Source organism: Castor canadensis, chromosome 4 (genome assembly GCF_047511655.1).
Source record: "Castor canadensis chromosome 4, mCasCan1.hap1v2, whole genome shotgun sequence".
Lineage (NCBI taxonomy): Eukaryota > Metazoa > Chordata > Mammalia > Rodentia > Castoridae > Castor > Castor canadensis.
In genome coordinates, this window is record NC_133389.1 from 118,829,120 (window position 1) to 118,856,137 (window position 27,018).

General features: G+C 33.9%; 1 protein-coding gene across 9 annotated transcripts in view; it reads right to left on the reverse strand.

The window, feature by feature from the left end:
* Window positions 1–5,620: 5,620 nt before the first annotated feature.
* Cobll1 (cordon-bleu WH2 repeat protein like 1) overlaps window positions 5,621–27,018 on the reverse strand; it is a 143,099-nt gene continuing 121,701 nt past the window's right edge. For all 9 annotated transcript variants that reach the window (XM_074070979.1, XM_074070978.1, XM_074070977.1 and 6 more), the window contains 6 exons: window positions 25,873–25,992; window positions 21,516–21,750; window positions 20,449–20,543; window positions 14,866–16,556; window positions 12,479–12,655; window positions 5,621–7,001 (listed from right to left, as the gene is read on the reverse strand). In XM_074070979.1, the coding sequence (XP_073927080.1) occupies window positions 6,915–7,001; window positions 12,479–12,655; window positions 14,866–16,556; window positions 20,449–20,543; window positions 21,516–21,750; window positions 25,873–25,992 (2,405 nt within the window). In that variant the 3' untranslated portion in view covers window positions 5,621–6,914. The remainder of the gene's footprint in view (window positions 7,002–12,478; window positions 12,656–14,865; window positions 16,557–20,448; window positions 20,544–21,515; window positions 21,751–25,872; window positions 25,993–27,018) is intronic.

The following is a 27,018-nucleotide window of genomic DNA, read 5'->3' on the forward strand; positions in this document are numbered from 1 at the left end:
CAAATCACAGGAGTGAATTCACTAATAAAATTGGTTATTTTTTTGAATGCAGGAAATAGGATACCATTTACATAAGAGAATGGTTGGCTTTAAAGTATATTCTGAATTGAAGAATGATTGCTGTTCAAGTAATGACAATTTATACTATAACATATTTTAGCTGGGATATACCTTTATATCCTTCAGTGGTGAGAGAGAGAGAATATATTTGGATAATATCTAGCACCTACAATATATATAATTGATTTTACAGATGCAGGTAAAACCCATTACTTGGAATGTCAATAAAATAATTACTTGTGGTGTCACAGCATGTTTGATCTCATTCCAAATTTCTCATAAACAGTAAACACTAGTAAATGCCCAGGAAATGAAAGTGTATCATATGGTTTAGCATTCACTTAGCCACTGTACAGATAGCATTGCTTTAAAACTCTTCATATCTTCTTTAAAGTTTATATTGATAATGCTGGTCTCAAGACTTCTGAAATGAAAAGTCTATCCTGGATTACTAATTTTTTGTCCATCATTTTTGCCATTTTCTCAGAAAGAATACTATAAATCTACAACTCTGTTTCTATTTAGTTTTCTTTCTCTTGCAACACAACTGCCATGACTCTAGGGCCAACAACTCATTGTTCATACTTGGATTTTGGCAAAGAATCCTTAACTTCTGAATTTCTGCTTTTGTCTACTTCCAAAGACAATTTCAATTTACTCTTATGTTACTTTTTTGCTCAAAAACTTCAGAGGTTTATTTGGAGGATAGATTTTTCAATTCTTATTCTGGAGTTCTAGACTCTCTAAACTTGCATTTTAAGTGTAATAAACTATGCATTTGTTTTTAACAAATTTATATAATAATATCCCTGAATCCACTATCCAATTCATAAAACATCACCAGTAACTTATGACCTTACCTATTTTAATTTAACCCCCCTTTTTCTCTCTCAAAATTAAGTACTTTCCTAAATTGGTATTTATCATGCCTAACTTAAAAAACATTCTAGTACATTTAATTTCTCAGAAAGGTTATCATACTGTATTTTGCCTTCTGTGGCTTGCTTTGTAATGTTTTCCTTGACTTTTGGTTACTCAGACTCATCTGTGTTGTTGCCTGTGGCTACAGCTGATTATTTTCTCTTTTGTATATTATATTCGGCAAATATGCCATAATTTACAAATATCTACTTGTCAATTGACATTTAAAATGTTTCTTTCCCTGGATTTTTTGCTACTACCAAAGTGTCCAAAGGATACTGAAAACACTTTTAAACATGTCTCCTGGAAAACATACCTGCTGTGTGTGTGTGTGTGTGTAGTGTGAAACTGGTTTTAGTTTATACCAACAATGGTCCTGGTAGGAACAAGATGAACATGTGTCCTTGAGAAAAGTTTAATAAAGGATCAATTATGGGACAATGAAGCGTGTAAGGACTAGGACAGGGAGACACAACCATCCCAAGCCTTGAAGAAGCCAAAGGGGAGGAGTGATTAAAGATGCTCTAGCTTTCAGTAGAACTGAGTTAACAGCTGACAGAGAAGGAATCAATCTAAGAATCCTGATCTGTCTTCCTTTCTTTCTAATGTTTTTCCAGTCTCATTAACTGAACCCAACAGTAAGCCAGAATTTTAAGGGAATCCAATGATGAAGTGTATAGAAGTCTGTTTCCAAGAACACAGAGTAGGAAGGCTGCTGTAAACTAGAGCCATAAAGTTAAATGGATATGAAAATGTTAAATATCAAATTCTGTCTCATTTTCCAAGTGTCTACACCAACTGATACTTTAATAAGCAGAGTATGAGATTAAATGATTGTGATCTTCCCAACACTTAGTACAATTAGATCTCTGAAATTTTTGACAATAGATCCAAATGTTATCTCTTTGTGATCTTCTTTTGCATTGTCTCATTGGATAAAGACGAGTGATTCTTCTGTAAAAGTCCTAGTCACGTACTGTGGAACTTAATTTTATGCTAAGCTTTATATGGAAGAGTGAGGGAAAATAGTAGGTAAGACATTTCTGAAGAAGCAGCAGGAGTGACTTTCTTTCAAGATAAAGGTTTATTATAAGGCTACCATAATTAAGACAGTGAAATACTGGTAAAAGTATACTTATCTTCAAAAAGAGAACCTTCCAACTTAAAAATACAGGCATCACGAAAAATGATGGAGATGGTGTGTCATATCACCAAAGAAAGGCATGGCTATTTAAATAAAGCTGTAAAAAAACCTGACATATAAAGTCTAAGTGGAAAATGGATTCCTATCTTGCACTATAGGAAAAAAACAAACTCAGATTCAGAACTTAAATTTAAGAAATAAAACCTTAAAACTGAGAGAAACTGAGGTAAAGACCTCAAAGTAGAAAGATTTCTTAAGTATGATAAAAGTTCTTAACCACATAAGGAAATGTCTGATTATTTCATTAAGACTTCACTTAAAATTAATAAACTAGAAACATGAAGAAAATATCTAAAATTAATGTTACTAATAATGGACAAGTATCAAAAATATATAAAGATCTTTCAAAAACCAAAACTAAAAAGACAACCTAGTGGGAAAATAGGCAATTATATTTCTAATATCCTTTTATGTTCTTGTTTCATGAACCACCACCAGTCTATAATTCTTAGAGGATTATAGTCATCTTTGTTGCCTTGTTAAACAGCACAGTGCCTGGTATAAGGAAAATGGTCAGTGTATGTTTATCAAACATGCTAACCTGCCAGTCCAGAATAACAGGTACTGTTACCAAAACTTGCCATGTACATCCCACCCTCAGAAGCTTTACTCTCATTTCCAACTTAAAACACTTTTCCTCTTGTATTCACATTACCAGCTTCACACTACCATCCTTGGAATTCCAGATCACCACTCCTTTTACATATTAGTGTCTTCATAGCGTCTGACATTTACCAGACATTCCTTTGGCATATCTCCAGCATGACTGGGTTATTACTCCACATTTCTCCAACTGTGCCTCTTCTCTATTCAATTCTAAACTCCTTGAGGACATGGCAACACTCTTTTAAAGTACTTAGTAAAATTTTGTAGTTACTAATACATTCTGGTGATGCATCACAATACCTAGTGCAATTTTTTAGCCATCTACCATGTTTAAAAATGACAGAATAACTCATCTCAAAAAAATATCACCTCTTGGTTTCTTGATTCAGGTAGGTCTGGGCCCACTTTCTTCTCCCTTTTCCTTATTTGACAGGTGCTTTTTCTTGCTTCTGTTCACTCTTTCCATATTTTCAGTGAAATAATAGTGTTGCCAGATTTAGCAAAGTAAAACATAAGATCACCAGTTAAATTTGAATTTCAGATAATTTTTTAATGAGTGTCCCAAATATTGCACAGGGCATACTTATACTAAAGAATTTATTGTAAATTCAACTGAGCATCTTGTATTTCATCTGGCAATCTTATGCAATAGACAGTCCAAAGTGCTTCTGAGAGGGCTGTAAATGACTTGGAGTTCTCATGCTTCCAAGTCTAGAGACAAAAAGAGAGAAGCATGAAGAAAGTGACAGAAAACATTTCTGTGCCACAAATAGGAATATTAAGTTAGAAATGCTTTTAACAGGTTGGGAGCTGGAAAAGAGTGTCTGGGATATATTTTTGTTGGATTTAGTAAATATTCTGCGGACTTTGGGGAAAACAGGGCGTGTGGGAACTTGAACAGAATGAATTTATGACAAGGGTTAGAGTCATACTCACATGGGTTTAACAGGGTGTATTGCACCTATTACCACATTAATGCTTTATTCTACCAAACTGAGAACCCTTGGTGCAACAGCTGAGGGGTATCTCTGTGATCCTTTTGATTATGGGTGGGCTGGCTCACATCTCATCTTTTCAGCTGGCTGCTGAAAGATCTGGGCTAGCTTCACTTGTGACTTCTGATCCATGCATCTAATCCTTTTCTTTGGATCACTCGGATATCCCAGAGATGTCTTTTTCAGTACAACATTTCAAGCATAGTGAAAGCAAGCAGAAACATGCCGAGGCCTTGACTCAGAAATGGTAGTCTCATTCTCTTCTCATTAGGCACAAAGCCTGAACCTACAAGTAGAGAAATGGGCTCTGCCACTTTAGTGAGAGGAACTGCAAGTCACAAGGCAAAATGTACAGATGAATGACAGATAAAGAATTTGGGCTATTGCTTAATCTACCAAAAGGGAGGATAGGAGGTTAATAAATTGAGAAGTAGTTGCTTGTTTGGAAAGCCGCTTGCATATGTAGAATTTTTTCTTCTCCCAGAAAATTTACTTGACTTTCAAATGAAGCTCAATACCAACAGTTCTATATAAATTACCAGATGCTAAAAATTGAACATGAATATCAAATGTTGGTTTTGGGCCATTCTGGTATTTTCTTCTGTTTTTGGAGGATATGATGGATGAAAACTACTTGCCACATCTTCTCAATGAAGCAGAGAGGGTAACACATCTTCTAAAATGGTGTGGACAAGACAACCCTTCAGAACATTTGTATTAATGGCTTCTATACAGATACCTCTAAATCCCATGAGACCTCTAAAATATTTAAACTGTCTCATGTATACTAGCATCTAGAATTCAACAAACATTTGTTTTCCAACAGCAGACTATTGATGCCTCCTGTAAATCTTGTCTTCCTTTTTTGGTTTTAGATTTCCAATAGCAAATGTGTCATTTTTTACTTTTTCCACATACACAACCATAGTGTAGCATCATTTACCACATTTTATATAACTGGCATAATAAAACACACCTTGTTACATAACTTGCTTTTCTAGTTTTGAATGTTCATGTGAGATGCTGGGGATTGAACCCAGAGCCTCACATGTGCCAGGCAAGTGATCTGCCACTGAGATATACCACCCAGCTTGTCACTTGCTATTTTTGAGATGTACTTAAGTCAACCCATGACTATAGCTTGTTCATTTTGACAACTGTATAGAAGTCTGTCACATGAATAAATTGCCAGTGTTTTCCTGTTATACACAAAGCTGCAATAAACATTTTTGTGGCTGTGTCCTTATGCACATGCTTACTACTATGAATTTGATTGTCCCAATTTATTTCCTCACCAATAATAAAAAGAGCTCCATAGAGTTTGCTCTTTAAAGGATTTAAATTTACCATGTCTTTCATGACTGTGTCTTTGTATTTTAATAATTTTTCACATGCTAAAGTCTGACAGTACTGAGTATATTCTTCTAAATTTTAAAATATTACTTTTTAAAGTTTTTAATCTAACTCAAATATTTGATTATGGTTTGAAGTAGGGATTCACATTTTTTTCAAGTGAATAATCAATATACAAACAAAAATTTTTTTTAAATTTCAACTCCTTTATTGGTTTATGACACAAATATCTATGAGAGTCTCACTCCAAGTCTGAATCAAGCAGCAACATTTTGCACTAAGATGCCTTTGGCATCTATCAGGAACTATGCTAAGCATTTTATAAATGCTTAGTCATGGGTTTTGGAGTCAGAATTTGGGGCTTAAATATGCACTATGCCACACCTATAATCTTAGCACTGGGGAGGCTGAGGCAGGAGAATGGTGTGTTTGGGGCTGTAAAGCAAGACTCTGTCTCAAAAAACAAAAAGTACAGTAGGAGTATCTGAAAATGTTAAGCTTTACTACAACTTTATTTGTTCGCTGGTTGATAGAAATGTGTTCCTCAGGTGAGGTACACAATTATGCTGGTTGACACAAGCTACATTGTTTTTAAAAAAAAAGACCCCAAATATATAACTTGTTTTATTAAGCAGGAAAAAGCAACACATTCTTTCAAAGAGGCAGATATCCTAATAGCTTTAGTAAAAACCACCTTAATGTCAGCTTGTTTGAACAAATCTTTAGGAATAAATGAATGATTCAATTCTTAAAGTAGGGACAGGAAACCAACAAGCTTTAGATTCCAAAATAATTATAAGCCAACAAATCAGGCACTGTTTTGCTTAACCACTTTATCTTTCATGTAAATATATATTACTATTATTATTTAGAATATTAGCATCTGAACTACATAATGACTATTTTATTATTTTACTTGAATTAAAATAAGGATTTCATGAACTTCTAAGCACTCTTTAAAGTTCTCCAATATGGACATAAACTAACCCCTATTTCTCTCTACATATCAAATGTGAAAAAAACTGCCATATTAACATTTTCACAGGAAGATTTTTAAGGCTTCTGGCACATAAAATATGTGGTATCTGTGTGACAATGTCATAATTATATACAAAAAATATTTAAAAATTTCCTTGTACAACTTAAGCTCTAAAGATTAAAAAACTAAGTGTTCTATGTTAATAAAGTCCTCAAATACTATGTTTCCTTTCTATTTGACTTTGATTTGTAATTAAAGAATGTACAAGTCTTGTACACTAAGTGATTCATCAGAGAAAATAACAGAACTGAATATACTCTTGATATTTTCACTTTTCTAGGTCATTCAGAACAAAACAGCCTCTATTATAACTTATGAACATTTCTAGTTAAACTGTAACAATGAGGCAGGAAATGTAAGACCTGTGTTTGCCTATTTATGTGCCACACAAGTCTATAAATCTGAACTTATACTTTTATCTCGGTCATCATTGTAGATTACGTGTCAATAAGAAAAATCAACAAAGCATGATTATTTCTCATTTGAAAAAGATGAGTCATTTACACCTTGTTTGAAAGTTCTAAAGCAGCATATTTAGCTCTTAAGACATCCAACAATTATTATAAATTATAAATTCTAGTAATTCTTTTGGCATTAAAATTCATAGCACAAATGCTTATACTTTAACAGATAATATATTAGTGTACATCTGAATATACATTTGTCAATGTTCTCCGTTGGTAGGAAATGGGTCTATGAAGAGGAAATGGTGAACTGCAGTATTGCAGGCCAACATTTATTGGCCGTCCTGGGCATCAGAGGACATGGAATGGCTCAGTCTTGACTTTCCATTCATAGATATGGTATTTGATGGAATGGTAACCTAAGAGGGAGAAACACACTTTGTAATCAATTTAAAGTGAGACAGTTGTCTAATTTTCAACAAGTTTACATCTTCTGCTTAACTGTAAATGCCAATATTCATTATTGAATATTCAACAATTTACAAATAATCAAGAATAAATGTTCACTCTACCATGAAATGAAAAATGAGAGTGTTATTTCTACAACAAACAAGTTAAATAATCCATTAACACATCTTAGTCTTTATAAAATTACCACATCAACATAAAGGACAAGAGTACAAACAAACTGTAGACCAAGCTGTTAAAGAGCATTTTTAGCTAGATTAATTCTGGCTTTCCAACAGTGCTCTGGCAAATGTAAAAAAGTGAAGTAATAATGTTTTCATTATTTTTGTAATGACTTTATACATTAACTTGAAATTTCCCTCTCAGTGACCTGCTATTCATTAAAAACAAAAATAACAACAAATGTTTCTTTTTAAAAGCACTGTCATATAAAAGGCTAAAAGAGTCAAATCTGTGACTGTTAGCCAAAACAATTATGGAATTAAGTGAAAGTTTATGGGCTTTTTCAGTAAATAAACTCCCCAGTTTCAATGTTTGATGACAAAATCTTCTATTTGAAAACCACAAGTGAATTGAACATTAAAGAATTTCACAAGTAGCTTGAAATTCCAGGCTTAACAGAATATAAAGAAAACTCATGTGGCTCCTGAACAATAAATATGTATATTTTGAAATATTTAAAATATATGAGAAAATTTATCTCTAGATTATACCTTGACTAATTTAGATATAAGAATCATCATATTCTTAGAGGAGAACTGATTGGCAAATGACCACAGATCTTACCAAAGGAGTAAGGTAGGGAAAAGGAAAATGAAAATGGCAAATTTAGTTTGGATTTGGTTTGTGACTCATTTATTATGTTTTACTAAATGGAAAATTGGCTATCTATAGTAATGAGTTTTCTTGAAGGCCTTATGAAAACAGGATGGAGCGGAGTTATTGATATTATATACCCAAAGAAAATGTTTAAGAAGAATATTCGCCACCATGGTAAGGGAACTCCTTTGAACTCTGTTTAATATTCATGTGGAATTCCTTTGCAAGTGCAGCCAATGAAAGACAGGTAATGACTTTTTATCATATAACATTGGTCCCCAGAGTCTCTGTGTGCAGGAAAATTATTTTTGTAACTCATGCCAAAATTGCAGTTCTCACAAGTTTTTGTAAAGCAAAAGAAAAATTCCGTTTTATTCATTAAAAACAATGTACTAATGGTTTTAAATATCTACAAGTAAAACATGCTGGTGGCAAATGTCCATCAATAAGTAGCAAATAAGTTAGCATTCATATAGACAAATATTGTGTAGTATTAAATAGTACTGATATATATAATGAGATAGGAAGCTTCAAATCTATGCTTATGAATGATTTCCAGAGGATTTCATTTTTGTAAACAAAATATTTTAACATACTACAAGAGTAGTCTGGAAGGCTACATGGCAATCTATTAAGAATGGTAACTGGCTGGGCATGGTGGTATATGCCTGTAATCTCAGTACTCAAGAGGCTGAAGTAGGAGTGTCGTGAGTTTAAGATCAACCTGGCCACATAAGTTCAAAGCCACCATGGGCTACATAGTGAGAAGATCCTTTCTCAATAAACTATGCTAAAAAGCAACCAAATAGAATGGTAACTTTGAGGAAAAAAATGGCATTTCTGTTGACTTAAAAATTTGCTAAATTTTTAAACATGAGAAGATGTCATTAGAACATTATTTTATAAATCTATAAATTCTGAAGGCAGGATCATGTCTATTTGGATGTCATTTTATACCAAAATTTATTTTAGTGCCTGGCACAGTCTAGTACTCAATGAATATCTCTTGTATGAGAGATATGGCAACATTTCATAAACATTTAGAAAGTAAACGGTATGGCTTGAGTTTTTTGAATACACATAAATACACTTATTAAAAAGATTACTTTAAAAAATAACATTTAAGAAGTTGCTCATTAAGATCAACTATTATGATTATCTACTCTTGAAGATTAAAGAATTTTCAGAAATATGCACAATACTTTTTTAAATATGGGAGGTAACTATGAAATTAATTAATTAATTCAGAATACTGGGTATTGAACCCAGGGCCTCCTGCATGCTAAAAAAGTATTCTACCAGTTGAGCCACACCCCAGTTCTTTTCTTTTTATTTTGCTTTTGAGATTGGGTCTAACTAACTTTGCCTTGGCTGGCCTCCAACTTCCCTCTTCCTCCAGAGTAGCTGGGTTTATAGCTGTGTACCATTAAGTCTAAACTATTTATAATTTTTACTTGGTATCATCAAAATCAATTTAGATTGTACTGGGCAATGTAATTGTTACTGTATAAATGAAATGTCAGAATTTAAAAAGAAACTAGCAGAAATCTTCAGTACAGGACAGACACATGGGACTAAAACAAAGATTACAAGAAATTAAGAGACTTTCTTTATCCACTTTTAACACCTTTTGCAAGTTTTTGAAGTAGAATAAATATATTGCACATAGATATACATCCCAGTGAAAGCAAATGAATATACAGAATAATCTAGCACTGGGGTCAGGGTAAAGAACGCCTCCAGTCCCCTACTGAACTTGTCTTTAAATTTTCAAAACTGTCTTTGTTACGGATTTTTGCATTAATTTTGGATATTTTAGATATATTGCATTAAGATAATACTTATCTTGACAACTTAGTTTTTTGGTTCTCTCTTAAGTTGTATCCTTGCCCTACCCAAATAAGCCCTCAACAAGCCCTTTTCTTTCCCTATGGAGGGAACCACAGACATGATTTGTATAATCACTCCTTGTTTTTATTTTTATTTATTTATTTATTTTTGGTGTGGGGATTAAATGTCACTTTACTGCTAAGCTACGCTCCCAGCCCCACTTCCTTGCTTCTAAAGACATCTATGCATGTATCACTGATAATTGTTTTGCAAGCTTTCAAACTTTACACATGTATTTTTGTGTTATTCTATCTACATTGCCATGCTTACCTGTACTTTGTCCAATTTTATTGCAATAAGATGGGCTATTCTTTGAATATACTTCTATTTATTCTCCTGTTTTTTTTGGATATTAGGGCTTGTTTATTTGAAACTATTACAAATGATTTTCCATGAACATTCTAGTATGTAAATGCTGATACACACAAAGCATGATTTTTAGAGTATATAACCATAAGTGAAAATGCTGATCATGGAGTATGAAGACTAAAGACTACTAGATCCTATGTTCAGTTTTAGTGAAATAAAACGGATTATGTATGAAATGTTCATTAAAAAATTTAGGAGCTGACACTCTACTGACTCAGAACTATCAATAACCTCCTACTCAGAGAAAGCTTTATACTTAATAGAATCTAAAGTAATGAGCTTTAAATAGGATACAATTACAGGATCATCATGTAGGCTTCCTTTCTGTGTTGATTCACATCCAGCTCATTCTGGGAGCAATGAGTTTTCTATGTGAAAGGACTGCCGAATCAGGGCCAAGAACACAGCAAGTACACAGCTGCTGGCCTGTACAATTCTGTCATCCTAAAAGGCATTTCCAATTTAATGCACAGTATTCTGCAATTAGTTCATTGAAAACTGATTAATATATTCACTGGCTTAGTACAAAGGCATTGCAATAATTTCTGTGTAGTTACTGTCTTCTCCTGACAGTCTGATGTATCATTCTTTTCAGGCCCAGGCTGTGTAGAATGCAGAGGCTTCATTGTATTTGTTTTTGTACTCATTGTATCTAGTAAAATGTTTGATACTTATGTGCTTAAAATTGCTTGTCAAAGTTATTGAACTGTGAAAGCTTTATATTGGTAGCGACTGGTTTGAAACTCGCCCTTAATTTACAAGATTAGAAATAAAATTTTTTCATGAGTTGGAATGTGTAATTTATTAATAAGGATATATTTCCCCCTAAAAATATAAAATTGTCTCTATTACTCAGGTGGTAAAGACCAAGAGGATCATGGTTTGAGGCCAGTCCAAGAAAAAAAGTTAGGGAAACCCCATTTCAACAAATAAAAGCTGGGTATAGAGACATACACCTGTTCCCCTAGCTACTCAGGAAGCAAATTGAAGAGTCACAGTTCAGTTCCATCTGAGTCTAAAAAATAGCAAAACAGGCTGCTCAAAAGGTAGAGTGCCTGCCTAGCAAGAACAATGCCCTGAGCTCAAACACTGCTAATTCAAAATAAATGAATGAATAAATAAATAAATACATAAAGAAAAATTTTTCATTACCAGTGGAATACTAATTTTAACATTTAAAGCTATACCATATTTTTATACTGCCTGGCACCTCAATACAGGTCCTACAAAGCCTACAAAATTCAAACTTAAATTTCCTACATTATTCCTTTCTGTTTCCTTCACTCCCCAAACCACCCAATATTTTGCCTCATCTCTATGTTTGCTTAGACAGGGGCTCCCAGTGCTCTAGGAGAATGACTGTCACTCACTTCACATAAACATATGGAGGCACCTGGTTTCAGCAGTAGGGTATGGTGAGTTGATGTGTTGGGAAGGTCTAAGAAACCTTTCCCCTTTTATCTGTCTTTACAGCATTCCTATTCTTTTGCTGACATTATTTCTGAAGCTCAATAAGTCTCTTAGCTCTTCTTTCAATAACTTTTAAAATGATTAGAGAAGGAATTCATAAGATGAAATGCCTATTCCACTGATGAATGTCAGTGGATTAATGAATACTTTCTTGTCTTCAGTGTTAAGGTGCTCCTAACAGGACCACCAGGAGGAACAGGTGAGAAGTGTAGGGTGGTGAAGGTCCCTGGGAGGTGTAAGCCATGTGTCTGCTGTTCAAAGTTTCATCATGTCCTCTTTTGGGGACAAAGGGGGCAGAGGGAGGGAAACTCACCTGGGCTAAATTCCCCAGAGGGAAACATATCTTTCTCTCTCTTCTCCTGTATCTCAGTAAGAAAGACCTAGACCACTGTGGCAGGGCACTATGAAAATGAGTTTATGTGTTAGGACTCATCTGCATTCTCTATAGTCTGTGCCACTTTTTTGAAGATATAAAATGCTCCCTAAAACCCCACATATGGAAGTGACTTTGGTCACTGGAGGAGCTAACTGAAATCTTGCAGGTTCCATAGGGAGGAATTTGCAAAAGAATCTTTCTTACTGTGTTAACACAATTTCTTAAGAGTCTAGGGCACTTTCTATATATAGTTATACAATACTGAACCAAAAGTCATGTTCTGGGCCTGGCCCATGTTGTGGAAAATAGACCTGACATATTTTTAAGTATGTGTAAGACTCTGGACTCTCTCAGTTTATACTTCAAAAGCGACCCCTGACATAAAAGACTAACTTATGGCATATTCCCTACTCAGTTTTAAATGTTAGAAAAAAAATTCCCAAGTATGAGTTTGACAACTTCAAAAATAAACCCACTGCTACCCATCTGATAAAGAAAGCTTACTCTTTTCAATTTGGCAGCAGCCTCTCCAGAACGGATCGCCGTCAGCAGACTCTGTCGGATCTTTTCTGGGTCAGAGCTTTGGAATGTTAAAGAACTTTGTCTCATAAGGGTGAATGGTGGGCAGTCAGCTGTAGTCGGCATTTGAGAATTCTGATCACTATGTGCAGAATTATTTTTCTGTAAAAATAAATGTGAAATATTTATATGAATTCCAAGAGAAGAATGGGCAATTTTTGCAAAATATTTTCATCATTGATAGCTTAGAATCATCATTTGCTACACTGGTAATTTAGACACAGTTTTGTTTCCTTACCTACTCAATCTCCACTGCCAAAGCTGAGCTGGGCAATGAGAGCATGTACCTTCCTTTCTTTGAACTCATGAAGCTAAGAAAGAGAAGTGGTACCTCTCTTTGTGTCACGAATACATTATAATTTTACCATGCCTGAGCCAAATAATGTTGATTTTCCTAATGCATAGGTTGGCCAGAAAAAGCCAAATAAATAAAAAATTCCACAAACTGAAAAATAACCCATTTTGATAGTTCCAACAGATTAGATTGGGAAATGAGTATTTTTTAATGTACAAAGCAGTTGAATACTAGCAATTTCCTATTAGTTGAATCTAGTAGGTACTTTTGTCTTCTGTTAAGGGTATATTATCTGTTCCACTTAATATTGTACTGGGTGTTTCTGGAAGTCATGGGTACTATGTGCTGACCATTCTTTATTTTTCCATGGACTAAAAGCAAACATTAGAAACTTCCAAACTGAAGAATCAAAAATTTAAACTTCTTAGGAAGGGATATTTAGCAACTACATCAAGTAATTTAAAAAATGTCTTTTTCTTGGGGCTTGGGATATAGCTCAGTGGTAGAACTCTTGCCTAGCATGGGCAAGGCCTTGGATTCCATCCCAGGACTATAAAAAAATGCCTTTTTCAAGCTGCCAAATACATATCTTTATTAAAAAAATGAGCTAAGTGGGGCCCAAGCAATGAGTCAACAAGTGAATTATCTAAACCAAGCTTCTGTTACTTAGGAATGGAAATCCATTTCAAGAAGAAATACAGGCTTTATTCCCAAGTCAAGAATTCATCTCTATGTCATACATCACTTCCTGATGTTATATCAAAGTAATAAACATAAATGTAAAATATATGAGGAAATATCCCTGAAGATAAATATTGCTTTAAAATTACAGAAAAATATTTGCTTGGCAGCATGGTTAATGTTCTCTTACTCTAGGAATGTTTGAAAAAGTAGTATGAAATACTTCTGGAACTGTCACACAAATATTACAGTATTCTTTAAACACCATCAGAGTAAAAGTACACAAAGTATTTCTTAAAAATTGTCTGTGGATTATCACAATTCATGCTGTGAATCTCTTCCTCTCCCCTTTGACTATATTATCTGAACCTGAAGAAAACCCACCAAATCAACAGTATACTTTTTAAAATTACTAAGGTTAAATAGTGGTTAGATAATGTTCTGGTCAGCATACATATAATTAGAAAAGGTGACACTGAATTAGCAAAATGGAAAAGAAAGAAAAATGTGCTTTAAATTGGGTGTGGTGGCTTCCACCTATAATTCTAGCTATTTGGAAGGTGGAGATAAGGAGGGTTGTGGTTGAAGGCCAGTCTGGAGAAAAAGCTAGTGAGACCCCCCCACCTCAATTAACAAGCCTGCCATCCTAGTGATGCTGAAGGCATAAGTAGGAATATGGATGTCCAGGCCTGCCCAGGCAAAAATGCAAGACCCTATTTTAAAAATAAGTAAAAGCAAAAATGGCTTAAGTGGTAGAGCACTTGCCTAGCTACACAAGGCCCTAAGTTCAAACCTTAGTACTGTCAAAAAAAGAAAAAAAAAAAAGAAGAAAAGACATTTTAAAACTGCTTTCAATTTAAATGAGTTGTATGTAAAAACGTTTGGTAAGCTGAGGTTGAATGTGCATGTTAGAAAATGCACAGCTATGTCTTTGATGCCATTTGTTTCATATAACTAACACTACTTATTCCACTATTGCAAAGTGCTATAAAATTGAACAAGAAAATAAAGTTGAATGCCCAGAAAAGTTACATTAGTCAAACACAGAAAGACAGTCACAATGCCAAACAAGTGAACTAAACAAATGCATGAATAAAGTAGCTTTGAAACACTGTTAATGATACAATTAAATAATGATGACTTTATAGTATTACCTAGTCAAGGTATATGAATTATAATTCTCAGTAAATAATCAGATTCTAAGTACTACCACTGTTCCCTACAATATGATCTCAGAGTTAAGTAACACACAAACGTATCAACATTCCTGCTATTCCCCATTTTAACCAAGTTATAAAGAATCTGAATACTTGTATTTTAAAAAGGTAACATTTACCTTATCAATCACATCAAGTTGCGGGATGTCTTCAGGCTTATTTACAGAACAAGTCTTCACCTCTTCTGTGTCTACTGGGGACCGGGGTGATGCTCCCTCACTGGATGCTTTACTGAAAGACTGTGACCTTTTCACTACAGCGAGGGCAAATGGTGAAGGAGAACTTGAGTATGGTCGCGGGGCACCAAAGGTTTTCAAAGTCTTCAGGTTTAGTGCTGCTACCTGCCCAGCAGGAAGAGGCACTGGTTTGGGAGCTATAGGAGGAGGGGAGGTTTCTGCAGGAGGAGGCTCAGGTTTGAGAGCTATGAGAGGAAGGGAGGTTTCTGCAGGAAGAGGCACTGGTTTGGGAGCTATGGGAGGAAGAGAGGATTCTGCAGAAAGAGGCTCAGGTTTGGGAGCTATGGGAGAAGGAGAGGTGTTGGCAGGCTTCTGGCTGACTACACTGACATCAGCCTTTGTAAGATGGGATTGTAAGACAGGAGGAATTGTTTTACTTAAGGAAGAAAGAGTCTGTTCTGGAGGAGGCTGGGCATTACTTTCCATCTCCTTATTTGTTAGTTCTTTGGGGGTAGGAGGAGGGGTAATATGGACACTCTTGGCAGCTGCAGATGTCACATAGTGACCTGACACTCTCTTCTGCATCTGCAAGAAAAATGAGCTTGGTTTGGCCTGGGGATTTGAAACCCGAGATTTAAATTTTGACTCCAAGATATGGTTTATATCTTCTAAATTTGGTGCAAAAGGAGCTGTGCCTGTGTCTCTAGTCATTCTAGGAGGTTTCAGAGGATTTGTCATGGCACCATCAGGTAAGCTCACAGTCCTGTGCAATGGATGCTCTGTTCTCAAGTTAGGCTTTGGTTTAAGGTCTAGCTGTGGCTCCTTTGAACCATCAGAAGTAACAAGGTATTCTGTTTGCATGGCAGTTTCTTTCACATTCTCATAAGTGCACTTCTTTCCTAAATCACGTGTCTTTTCATCATCTTTATACCCAGTGGATTCTGAGTCCCAGTCTTTCACTATTTCCAGGGATTTAGGAGGCACTATTTTATAAGTAGTCATTCCAATTTTGGGTATATATTCTCTTGTGATTTCATTTGAAGGTTTTGGCTTGAGATTATAGTCCTGTCTGTAAAGTGGAAAATTCTTCAGGTAGGAAACAGTTGAATTTTTATCAATTCCATCTACAGGAGACAAAAGATCATCATTGCCATATGCACAAATTGGGTCTTTTATAGCAAGTTTTTCTTCTGAATGTATTAGGGTGCCCTGACTCCTGAGTTCTCTTGAGATATCTAGAGAATGTTGTAGACTTAAGGATGAGTGTTGGGTTGATTTGTTATTTGAAGTTTGTACACTTTCATCAACTTTGAAGTCAGATAAATTATGATCTTGGTGATGTCCTTCAAAACTGTTGCAGGAAGGAGTTGTCTGAATTGCTGCATCTTGCATTTTTGTTTTTCCTATGCTAGGTTGACTCAGTTTTTGATCTGCTACTGATGACACTATTAGATGATTTTCCTTAGGACTTACAGCACTATGAGTTTTACATGTGGAATAGCTTGACAATCTGTCAATTTCCATGTCAGTATCTTTATTAGTGGCTTCACCTTCTACATTGGTTTCTTTTCTCTTCATTCTGTTTTTCACATTATCTTCTGTCTTTGTTGTATTGACCATTATTTCATTTTGAACTATTGAGAGATAAAATATTGTCAAGTACATAAAAAGTAGAAAAACTCAAGTTTTCAATGTCTGACTCACCTATCTGTATTGGATGGTTTGAATGCTACAGATAATTTTCAGCTCACTAATTTAAAAAAGGCAAGTAGTGGCATACAGAGAAAATGGTATGGGTTGTGCACATGCAAAGGTCTGGAGCATGAAATGCATTTAACTAGTATGTTCTCATATCAATTAATAACCCCTTTGACTCTCATTTCATTCAGATGTAAAAAGGTGAAAATGTGTATTTTATAGTATATATAATTTATATAAAATAACATACTTCTTAGGATTGTGCCTAGAACAAGCACTCCATAAAAGACACCTGTGTACCTTCTTATACGTAAAGACTTCATATTTCCATCTTTGTTAATAACAAAGTTGACAAATTTTTAAAAAATGGTATTTTTTCCTCTCAATTAGACTTTTGTTGATAGTCCCTAGTGTGTTTATATTTCTTACCTAACATTAAAACAATCCCAGTGAATGTTGGTTTTAATTAAGGCAGAAACCAGAAAATATCACCTTTAAGATTTTAAATAAAAACAATTTAAGTTGATTGTTTTGTTAGTTGGGTGTTGTTGGCTAAAGACTCTTAGAAGAATTTGTTTTTAGCCACAAGATGGGTAGTTTCAATGACAGAAAACAGTCATGTTGGTTTTGATTTTCCTCTGTGTGAAAAAGGCAGGCTGATACTTCTAGTGTCAGGGACCAATGATGGAAACAATGTTTCTCTACCCTGGACAATTTCTCCTCTAGATTCTAGTTTATATTTCCAGAAAACAAAAATGATTTGCTAGTGTCTGGGTTGATGAGACAACAGTTTGTAGTCAACAACAAGATGGCAAAGAGCAGGAATGAAGCCTCTGGAAGTATGGGAGTATCACACATGTGTACTCTGCCTTCTAATCCCAAGTGATTTACACATTGTCCCTCGATTCTAATGTACCAAGAAATCACTTCTGCAAGACTAGTTCTCATCTTCTAAAACCATAGTGGCTTTGCTTTTCAGGTGTGGGAATAGTTTGCACAGCACAAGTGAATTATGAGTCTTGGGGGTCAAATCATGAAAGGATAGAAAATATTTCTGTATAGTTTTATCATCAAACACTTTTACCTAAAAAGAATACAACATCAAATGCATCACCTAAAACTTGAATGAGCCACAAAGAAGAGTTCCTCAGTTAAAAAGAAAGATATGCATGCCAACAACAAAAAAAGTCAGGTCTAATTACACAATTATATGCATATGGCAGTTAATATTCTTTATTGTATTATAAGATTCCTATTTTTTTTAATTTTAAAATGAAGTTTATTTTTATCCCTCCCAAATAAAATTCAACTGATTGTCAGATTGTACATCATCTATTTGAGTGACTTCTTTTCCTATGACCAATAACTTACCATTTGTGATTTAAAAATTGAGAACAAATGCAATTAGGAACCAGAGAAAAGACCCATTTCTGCTTCTTCTCTTACCTTACCTGGTTTAAGTATCTAATATTTATAAGAAAGACAATACCCTGAACACTATAATGAGCACAGAATTTAAGAAATGATTTCTGGCAGCAGAAAACAGACATAACTGTATTTCTTTCTCTCTTGCTTATTTCTCATTTTCTACTAAATCTAGGTATTTTCCAGTGCACACAACAGAAACATTTTCTAACAGAAAATAGATCAGTGTAAAATATATTTTAAATTAAATCCCTAATATGAAATACTAATTTATCTATTTTTGAACTCCAAATTTCTGTTCTCCACATTTTCAGAGGGTTACACCTACTTCACCATTGCCTAACTCTGAATTTCTCATCATTTCATAATTATTCCCCATGATTTCAGACTGGGAAATCCAGACTTGTCCCTGAATTTATTAGCTTATCCATCCTCATATATACCTGACAACACTCACCAAGTGTCTAAGAATGGCTAGATCATTTTCAAGGAAGGCCAGTAGAGAGAGAGAGATAGCTTTTGTACTATCCTGTCCTTTCCTTCAAAACTAACACTAACATCTTAAAACTACTTTAAAGATAACATTTTTAAACATCAACTAAATACTAACAAATATTAGTGCAAATCAAAGTAAATATTATATAAATGTTCTTGTGACAATAGTACTAACATGATGTCAAAATCTAAGCAAAAATGGTTTGATGTTTAAGGAAATAAATAGATTTTAAATCATGAATTGTCAATAGGAATTCTACTGCCTTCAGAGCATATCCAGAGGAAAACTGAATCAAGAAGAAAATGGGAAATTATTTACTTTTAGAACTTCTCAGTATCTTAGAATTTTACTGGACATGTGGAAAAATGAGTATTTGACTATACCACACAAATAAAATTTCATGGCAAGTGTGAGACATATAAATACAATATACATATATGACATACATATATATATCATACATATGACATTGTTCTATCAATTTTTATCCAAATATGAATATTAGAGCGCTATCTTTTCTACAAATCGTAAATCTATTAAAATAGATTGGAATATAAGCATTCTTAAACCACTTCCTTGTTATTCCCTTAAAAAATATAACATTGTATATTACTTGAATATTCTTCTATGCACTCTATTTTTGAAATTCAATCCTATGTCTCAGTATTCTGTTAAGTTTTATGAGGATTTCACTCAAAGTGATTTCTATGATTCAAGACTGCCTGATTCAGTTGAGGAGTCAGAGATATAGAACAATATGGCTTCTAGAAATCAAACAATAAATGAAGTGGTAGGATTTGGTTAGTATTGAATGGGTGAAGTTGATGGAAAATTGTATTCTATGCAAAGATAGCCAGAGCATAGGTCAAAAGATAAAACAGTAAATTATATCATGAGAAAAAGAAGAAACTGTCTTGATTTGGGAATGGGAAATAGTGGTAAATAAAGTTACATAATTAGATAGTTTGTGTCTTAAAAATCAGGCAGACAAGGTTTATCCAAAATGTAGCAATTTGAGTATGAAGTAAAACGGGCTTGCACCAGGGAATTAGAAGAAGAAAAAAAAAAAAAAGAACAGATTACAAATAGAAGCACAGAGGATACAACTTTAAAAAACAAAATTTAAGTTAGATAATTTCTAAGATTGAAAAACATCAAAACTACACAACAATGGGATTGGACTATGAGCACATGATAAAAGTGAGAGCACACAAGGAAGGGGTGAGGATAGGTAAGACACCTAAAAAATTAGCTAGCAATTGTTGCCCTTAACGCAGAGAAACTAAAGCAGATACCTTAACAGCAACTGAAGCCAATAGGAAAAGGGGACCAGGAACTACAGAAAAGGTTAGATCAAAAAGAATTAACCTAGAAGGTAACACCCACGCACAGGAAATCAATGTGAGTCAATGCCCTGTATAGCTATCCTTATCTCAACCAGCAAAAACCCTTGTTCCTTCCTATTATTGCTTATACTCTCTCTACAACAAAATTAGAGATAAGGGCAAAATAGTTTCTGCTGGGTATTGAGGGAGGGGGCGGAGTGGGTTGTAAGGGAGGGGGTGGGGGCAGTGGGGAGAAATGAACCAAGCCTTGTATGCACATATGAATAATAAAAGAAAAAAGAAAAAAGAAAAACATCAAAACTACTGCACATGATAGTTAAGAGCACACTTTGGCATAGTATTGTCTGAATTCAAGTCTTACATCTTCCACTTACTAGTTGTGAGATATAATATCTTTGTGACTTAATCATCTAAAAAATGGGTCTAAAACTAATAGTTCCCATAAGGTAGATATGAAACAAGTCAATGTACAAGAGGAAATGAGTTGTTATATGTTAAGAAACATCCTTGCACATCACAGTGTATTATCATGTTGGATACCATCTCGTTTATATCACTTACCATTCTCTTGGTTTGGGCCCAGTGACTTCAAGTTTCTTACATGGTCAGCTACCATATTGTCATTGCTTGTATCATGTGCAGTACTGTTCGCCCCTCTGCAAGATATGATATTATATGTTATATATGGATATTATTCAAAGACACGTACACACACCATGAGAAAATAGGCAATTTCCAAAGACAGATGGGCTGAAATAATCACCTTTTTCTGCCAAATACTGGAAATTGAAAAGCAAAGAAAAATACAACTGAGAGGAAATGCCGCTATGAAACAGTTTTCACACAGTTGTCCTATTACAAAGAAAGATGTAGGAAGCATGGGAAAATGGACACTTTCCCCAAAATGTATCTTTATTTTGTTATTGGCTATTTGTCTTTTAAAGAAAAAGGAAATTAAATGAAACATTTTTGTCTTGCATATAGCACAGTCAACCACATAAATCAGGATGTGGATTGTCATTACTGATTTTTTTTTCTGGTGATAGAATAGTTTAATTTGGGGAAAATTCCATGCAAATTATGATAAGCCTCTGATGAAGATAGTTTATTTTGCTTGGCTGGTTTCATCTTTATTTATGGTGTTGCATTTCAAACATAACGTAAGTGGACTAGCTTTCAGTTTCTAAAATGGAAAGTACATTCCTAAATCATAAAGATGACTATAAAACAATGCTAGTGATTTAACTTCATACTCTGATATGCAGAACTGTATTCATATTCCAGTCAGTGAAAATCCTTCAGGTGCACTTCAGGAAAATCAAAAAAATTAAATGTCAAAAATAGACAAAATAAGCAAAAAAACTAAGTTTTGAGTCATGCAAATTAATTACATGTTATACATTATCCTATATAGGGATGTTAGAACTCTTAAATTTCATTTTCTTTGAATACTATTACATGCAAATAGATACTTTATCAGTAAAAATTCTTATAAGGATGGTAAGAGGGATGGAGTCCAAACAAAAGGTCTGACTACATTTGTGTTTAAAATATCAGATCTATATTGCAGAAGAATACATTAACTAAACACACCCTCAGCAAACACTTCTGGCACACCAACTACTTACTGTCCATCTGTGTTTCTAGTTTCTTGGTGTTTTTCCTTGGAGTTTTGTGAGGCATCTCCATTACTGATGCCAAGGGCTGAGTCAGAATCACTTTTTAATGTATTTGTTATATCAGTAGATGCACAAGGAATGTCAGATGACTTCAGGGAAATATTTTCAGCCTGACCTTTAGGCACTTCACTCAGTTCTTCTTTTTCATCTATCTCTTCAAGACTATAATCAGAGCTTATTCCAGCTATGAAGAGATGCAGACAAAATTACAAATATTAATTTGCCTCATTCATTCTACACAATCCTAATAAGGAACATTTAAAATAATAATTAGGTGGTATTTTAAAATCTGTTTCAGAACTGATAGTGAAATAATTTTATATTGGTGAATAATCATGTTCACAGGCAACCAGATTATCACAGAATCTTACAATTCACAGACTCAAACAATGTGCTATCACTGTAGATTTTATCCGTGGAGGATTATTTAATCTCATAAACTTCAAACTATTTCACTTAGAAATAAATCCATCATTTAAATGATTTTACATTCATGCAATAACTCAATAATGCAAATTAAATGCAAATGAAAGGAATAGGAGCTTTTTGTATTGTCTACAAGTACACCTACAGATTGACTCAGAAGTTACCAGCATTGACTATAACTGAGAATTGCCCACGTCGTTTTTGAAAATCCTGACCTTCATGCACTGTCCACAGCTACTAAGTCAGAATCTCTAAAAGGTGGGGCCAAGACTTTCTAAGGCTCTCTAGATGATTCTAGAGTGCAACTAGGATCAAGAGCCAATTATCTAAATGTTTATGTATTTTTAAAAAATTAAAAGAATAAGTATTAAACAATGAGAATTAATTTGTATTCCTACCCAGTTTTGATCTTCTTTTTCCAGACAGGATTTTGTTTACTAACTCAGGCTAGCCTTGAACTCTCTATCTTCCTGCATCAACTTCTAAGGGCTCGGATTACAGTTGTGTACTACTGTACCAGGCTCACTACCCAGTTTGATTCTCAAAAGCAACTTCCTTTATCACCTTTTACCTGTTATGCTTTCTAATTAGCAGACATCCACTCATATTTCCTGCTTTTATTTTGGTATTTATACCCAATGATTTGGTCATATTTTCCACTTAACATATCTTAAATACCATCCCATATTAATATAGATATGTGTGTGTATAATTCTTTTCAAGAATCATGACTCATATTCTACTGTATTTAAAATATTTTTTATCATTATTTCATAGTACCAATAACCAATGACAGCAAGGTGAAAAAGGGGACCTCCTAAGCAGCTAGGGTCTATACTTACTGTCAAGATTAGCTGTGAAAGTAAACTGAAACCATATAGTGAGGTTCTGGATTTTCACTTAAATAAATTAAACATTTCTATTTACATAATAGCATCTGAAGTTTAATTTTACAGAAGAAAAGCAGGGGAAAGGTAACGTAGCATTACACTGTAGTGATCAGCACATCAACAAAACTTGGCAAAAAGTTTAAGATATTTGAAGCATAAAGTACTTAAAATGTATTTCTTTAAATTATCGTTAGGTATATAGACAGAAAAGTGTACTATTTGGGTTCCTTAACAAACAAACATAAAACTGGTCTTGGTGACACATGCCACCACAGCTACTCAAGGCAGGAAGATGACTTGAACCCAGGAGTTCCAGGCCAGCCTAGGCAACATAGTGAGATCTTGTCTCAAAATAAAAACAAATCCAAAAATAGGCAAACATACAAAAATGGGTTACTTTTTTGCGAATAAAATTAGATTACTCAGAAGAAAATATTAAGTAATTCTAAGTCAATTTGCAACTATGCATATTTTGATAAACACTGCTTTATCCCGACATGTGAAATAGTAGGATGCCATCGTGCAAGATGTGTCTATGGTGTCACACTGCATCGAGGTGGTGAGACTGTATCTGTACAATCTGAAAAATGTGTACTGAGAAAAATGAAAGGCCACAATGATTTAGATGTAAATATGTTTTATAAATGATACCCTTAGAATATATTAAGCTCTTTTAGAATTGCATTAACTGAGGAAACACTTGGAAAATTGCTGGTCATATCCTTATTTCTTTCACACTTATAACTTCAGGGATATACTTTTCTTTAAGTATGAATGCCCCTGAGAATCTGGACTCAATTAATTAAGCTATGAAGCATAAGTTACAGGCTTCAAAAATCTTTCCAAAATATTTTTCTGGTATTTTACAACTTGGTAGTTACAAGCATCATATAGACTTCCTTAAATATGCATAGTTTTTATTAGCTTGAAAAGCATTCTTATAATTAAAAGCCTTTGAAAAGGAAATGATTCTTCTAAAAATTTCTAATCATCCAAGAGAATTTTCATAGTCTGCTATTTGGCTAGTACAGATTTTTCCCCTGCTTTGAAGACAAATCAAGTTTTTGTATGAGTTGGCCAAATTCTGGAACTGCAATAAAAGAAGTAGGGGTAGGGACTGTGAATGACGAATAATTTTCGAATATTATATCACAACTATTGTATTTAGCTTTGTAAGTTCTAAAAAAAAGAAAATTCACTTTCAAAAAACAATGTCCAAAATCAAATTATTTTTATAACTTCCAAAACACAAACATTAAAAATATTTTAAAATCATTTGAAAACATAATTATTGAAATTTTGTTTACATACTTAGCTTTACATAATTTGAATATTTTATCATAATTTTTTAAGTTTCTTTTAGGACAGCAAATATTGACTGAAAAAACAAAATTAAAAAAATTATTTAAAGCTTAAGAAGTGAAATACATGGAAAAGAACTATTTAAGCTTTCAAATGATATTTTTCTAAGTCTAGCATTTTACTTATGAAGCTATTAAAGCTTTAAATTTAACTAAGATTTCAGACACCTAATATATTTTTCCTGAGAATCATCCAAATGGCAAAACTGCCTGACAAATACTATTCTTTTGCTAAAATATAATTACATTAAATTAATCCTATTCAATACACTACTTTTTTTCCTTATTCATTTATTCAAAACTGCTCACTGCATCAGAGCACTGTAGTTGTAGTTTCTGTCAGTCGTTTCCCTTTCATTTTTACAAAATGAGGTACAATCTCTTTTCAGTAAAATTCACCATTTTTGGAAAAATGGTTCTTCGAATGTTGACAGACAATGTACTTGAGCAACTCCCACCATAATCAAGACAGAAAATTACATTCAGCACCTCAGTCCTCCAAGCTTTTCATAACTAATCTCTACGTCAAATCCAACCTCTGGTAACAATTATACCTACAGTATTACTTTGCAAAAATGTCCTTTGAACAAAAGCATGCAGAATCTAAACACTTGAGTCTGGCTTCTTCATTTAACAATACATTCAAGCTTTCTCCACATTGCTGTATGGATCAGTATTCATTCCTTTTCATGGCTGGGTAGCAGCACTGTGTTCCAATAAATGGATGAACCACAGTTTGTTTCCTGTTCCTCAGTTTTCGGACATTTGGATTGCCTCTCTCCTTTTTGGCAATTATAATTACAAACCACACACACACAGGTTTTTACATACACATAGGCATTCACTTTACTCAAGAAAATATCTAGGGGTAGGACTGTTAGGTCATATAGAAAATGAATATTTAAAATTTACTTTCAAAAACACTGCCAAGGGCTGGGATTATAGTAAAATAGCAGATTGCATGTTTAGCTTGCACAAAAGCCTGGGTTTAATCCACAGCACCACCTCTCCCTTCCCCCCAAATCTTGCCAAGCTATTTTCCAAAATATTCATACAATTTTGCATTCCCATAAGCAGTGTGTGATAGCATATTAAATAACTAGTTTGAAGTGGTAGCTTTTCTGAATCACTAAAAAATTGGGTACATTATGATAAAATTCAAGTATTAACTATAAAGCTTTTCCATCTTGTAACAAAATACCAATTATAAAATAGAAAAAGCATAGTATTTTAGGAAATAAGTCATACATAGGTAACAAAAGAATTGTTCCATAAAGAATATATGTAAATATTCTTTAATATGTATTATGTGTAGTCATTCATGAAAACTAATAAAGTTTTAACAGTTCCCTCAAAAAAGTTGAGAGCCAAATACAAGAAAAGGTGAAAACCTTCAGAACACTAATTTATTACTCTTATACTCTGCCATATTCATTTAGATGGTTAAGGAAAACAGCGAACTCTAACATTGGATAAAATTTCAAGTGAAAAAAAAAAAAAGGACTCTCCTGTTTCTTCATGAACCAATTTTCACAGAAGGACTTATTTAACAAGTAACCAAATCAACATTTGATGACATCTTAATCTGCATAAAATAAAGCACCAGCCAGGAAAGGCCTAACCACCTACATGTCAAGGACGCAACAGCTGCTTCAGGTGTTCCACGGCCCTCAAAGAGAGAGGTTTCATCCATCAGTTTGGGTGCAGTGCACTGTTGGTGACTGAGGAGCCCAAGGCCGAGGGAGGCATCTGCCAAAGAAGTACAGTCTGTAGAAATGGCACTTGGACAACAGAGTTAAGGCAAGCAAAGTCCAAAAAAGCATGTTGGAAGCAATCAGATTTGTTAGCTCACAAAAATCCACACAGGAAGCATGAAAAGGTAAAAATGGAACAAAAGGAGAAAAATGATTATTAAAGTTTGAGTTGCATGCACACCTTTTTCTAATACTTCAGAATGTCCTAATTTGACTACATAATCTAAGGTATTAACATTACTTAATAAATTTTCTTGGTGGAATAAAATGATATCATTGATATTATTCTGAGAAAAATCATGAGTAGTGAAATAATAGTTATATTTTAAGTCACAGAGGATCTAAGAATCCTCTTATATGTTAAAATTCAAACTCCTAAATCCCGCATAAAGATTTAAGATTCAGGTTCAGGATGGAGATGTAGCTGGAGGTGGAGTGCTTGCTTAGTGTGTGGGAGACCCTGGGTTTGGGTTCTAGCAACACAAAAACAGAAAGTTCAGCTACTCCTGAACTTTTCCTGTATTTGTGAATGTAAACGATAAAATGTATACCACGATTAAGTTATATCAGGCAGTTTTTATACTTATCAAATAATCCCCATCCTAAAGTACTGTTTTTCTATATTACTAGTTTGTCACCTTTACTTATGTTTACCATTATCTCTAAGAGTAAGAAAATTTATCATTTTTACAAGAGTTATAAGTAGCTATTACTGAAGACATTGGAAACGGTGCTAGATTGAATTATTTAAATTTTACTAGAATTCTATTAGGGGAGAATCCAAAATGAGAATTTTATAATAGAAGTATATTCATGGTAACAATGTTTTATCGTTAGAGTAAGTATATATTGTATGTTGAATTCATACCTTGAATACTTGCCTAAAGAAACTGCTTACACTTAAAATGTAAGTCTTCTTCTAAACACACCAAGGTAACATTGCTAACTATAATGTGTCATCACTCTTGGGAAGGAGGTTAAAAAATGTCCACTTAACATTGCATAAACAAACAAATAAACA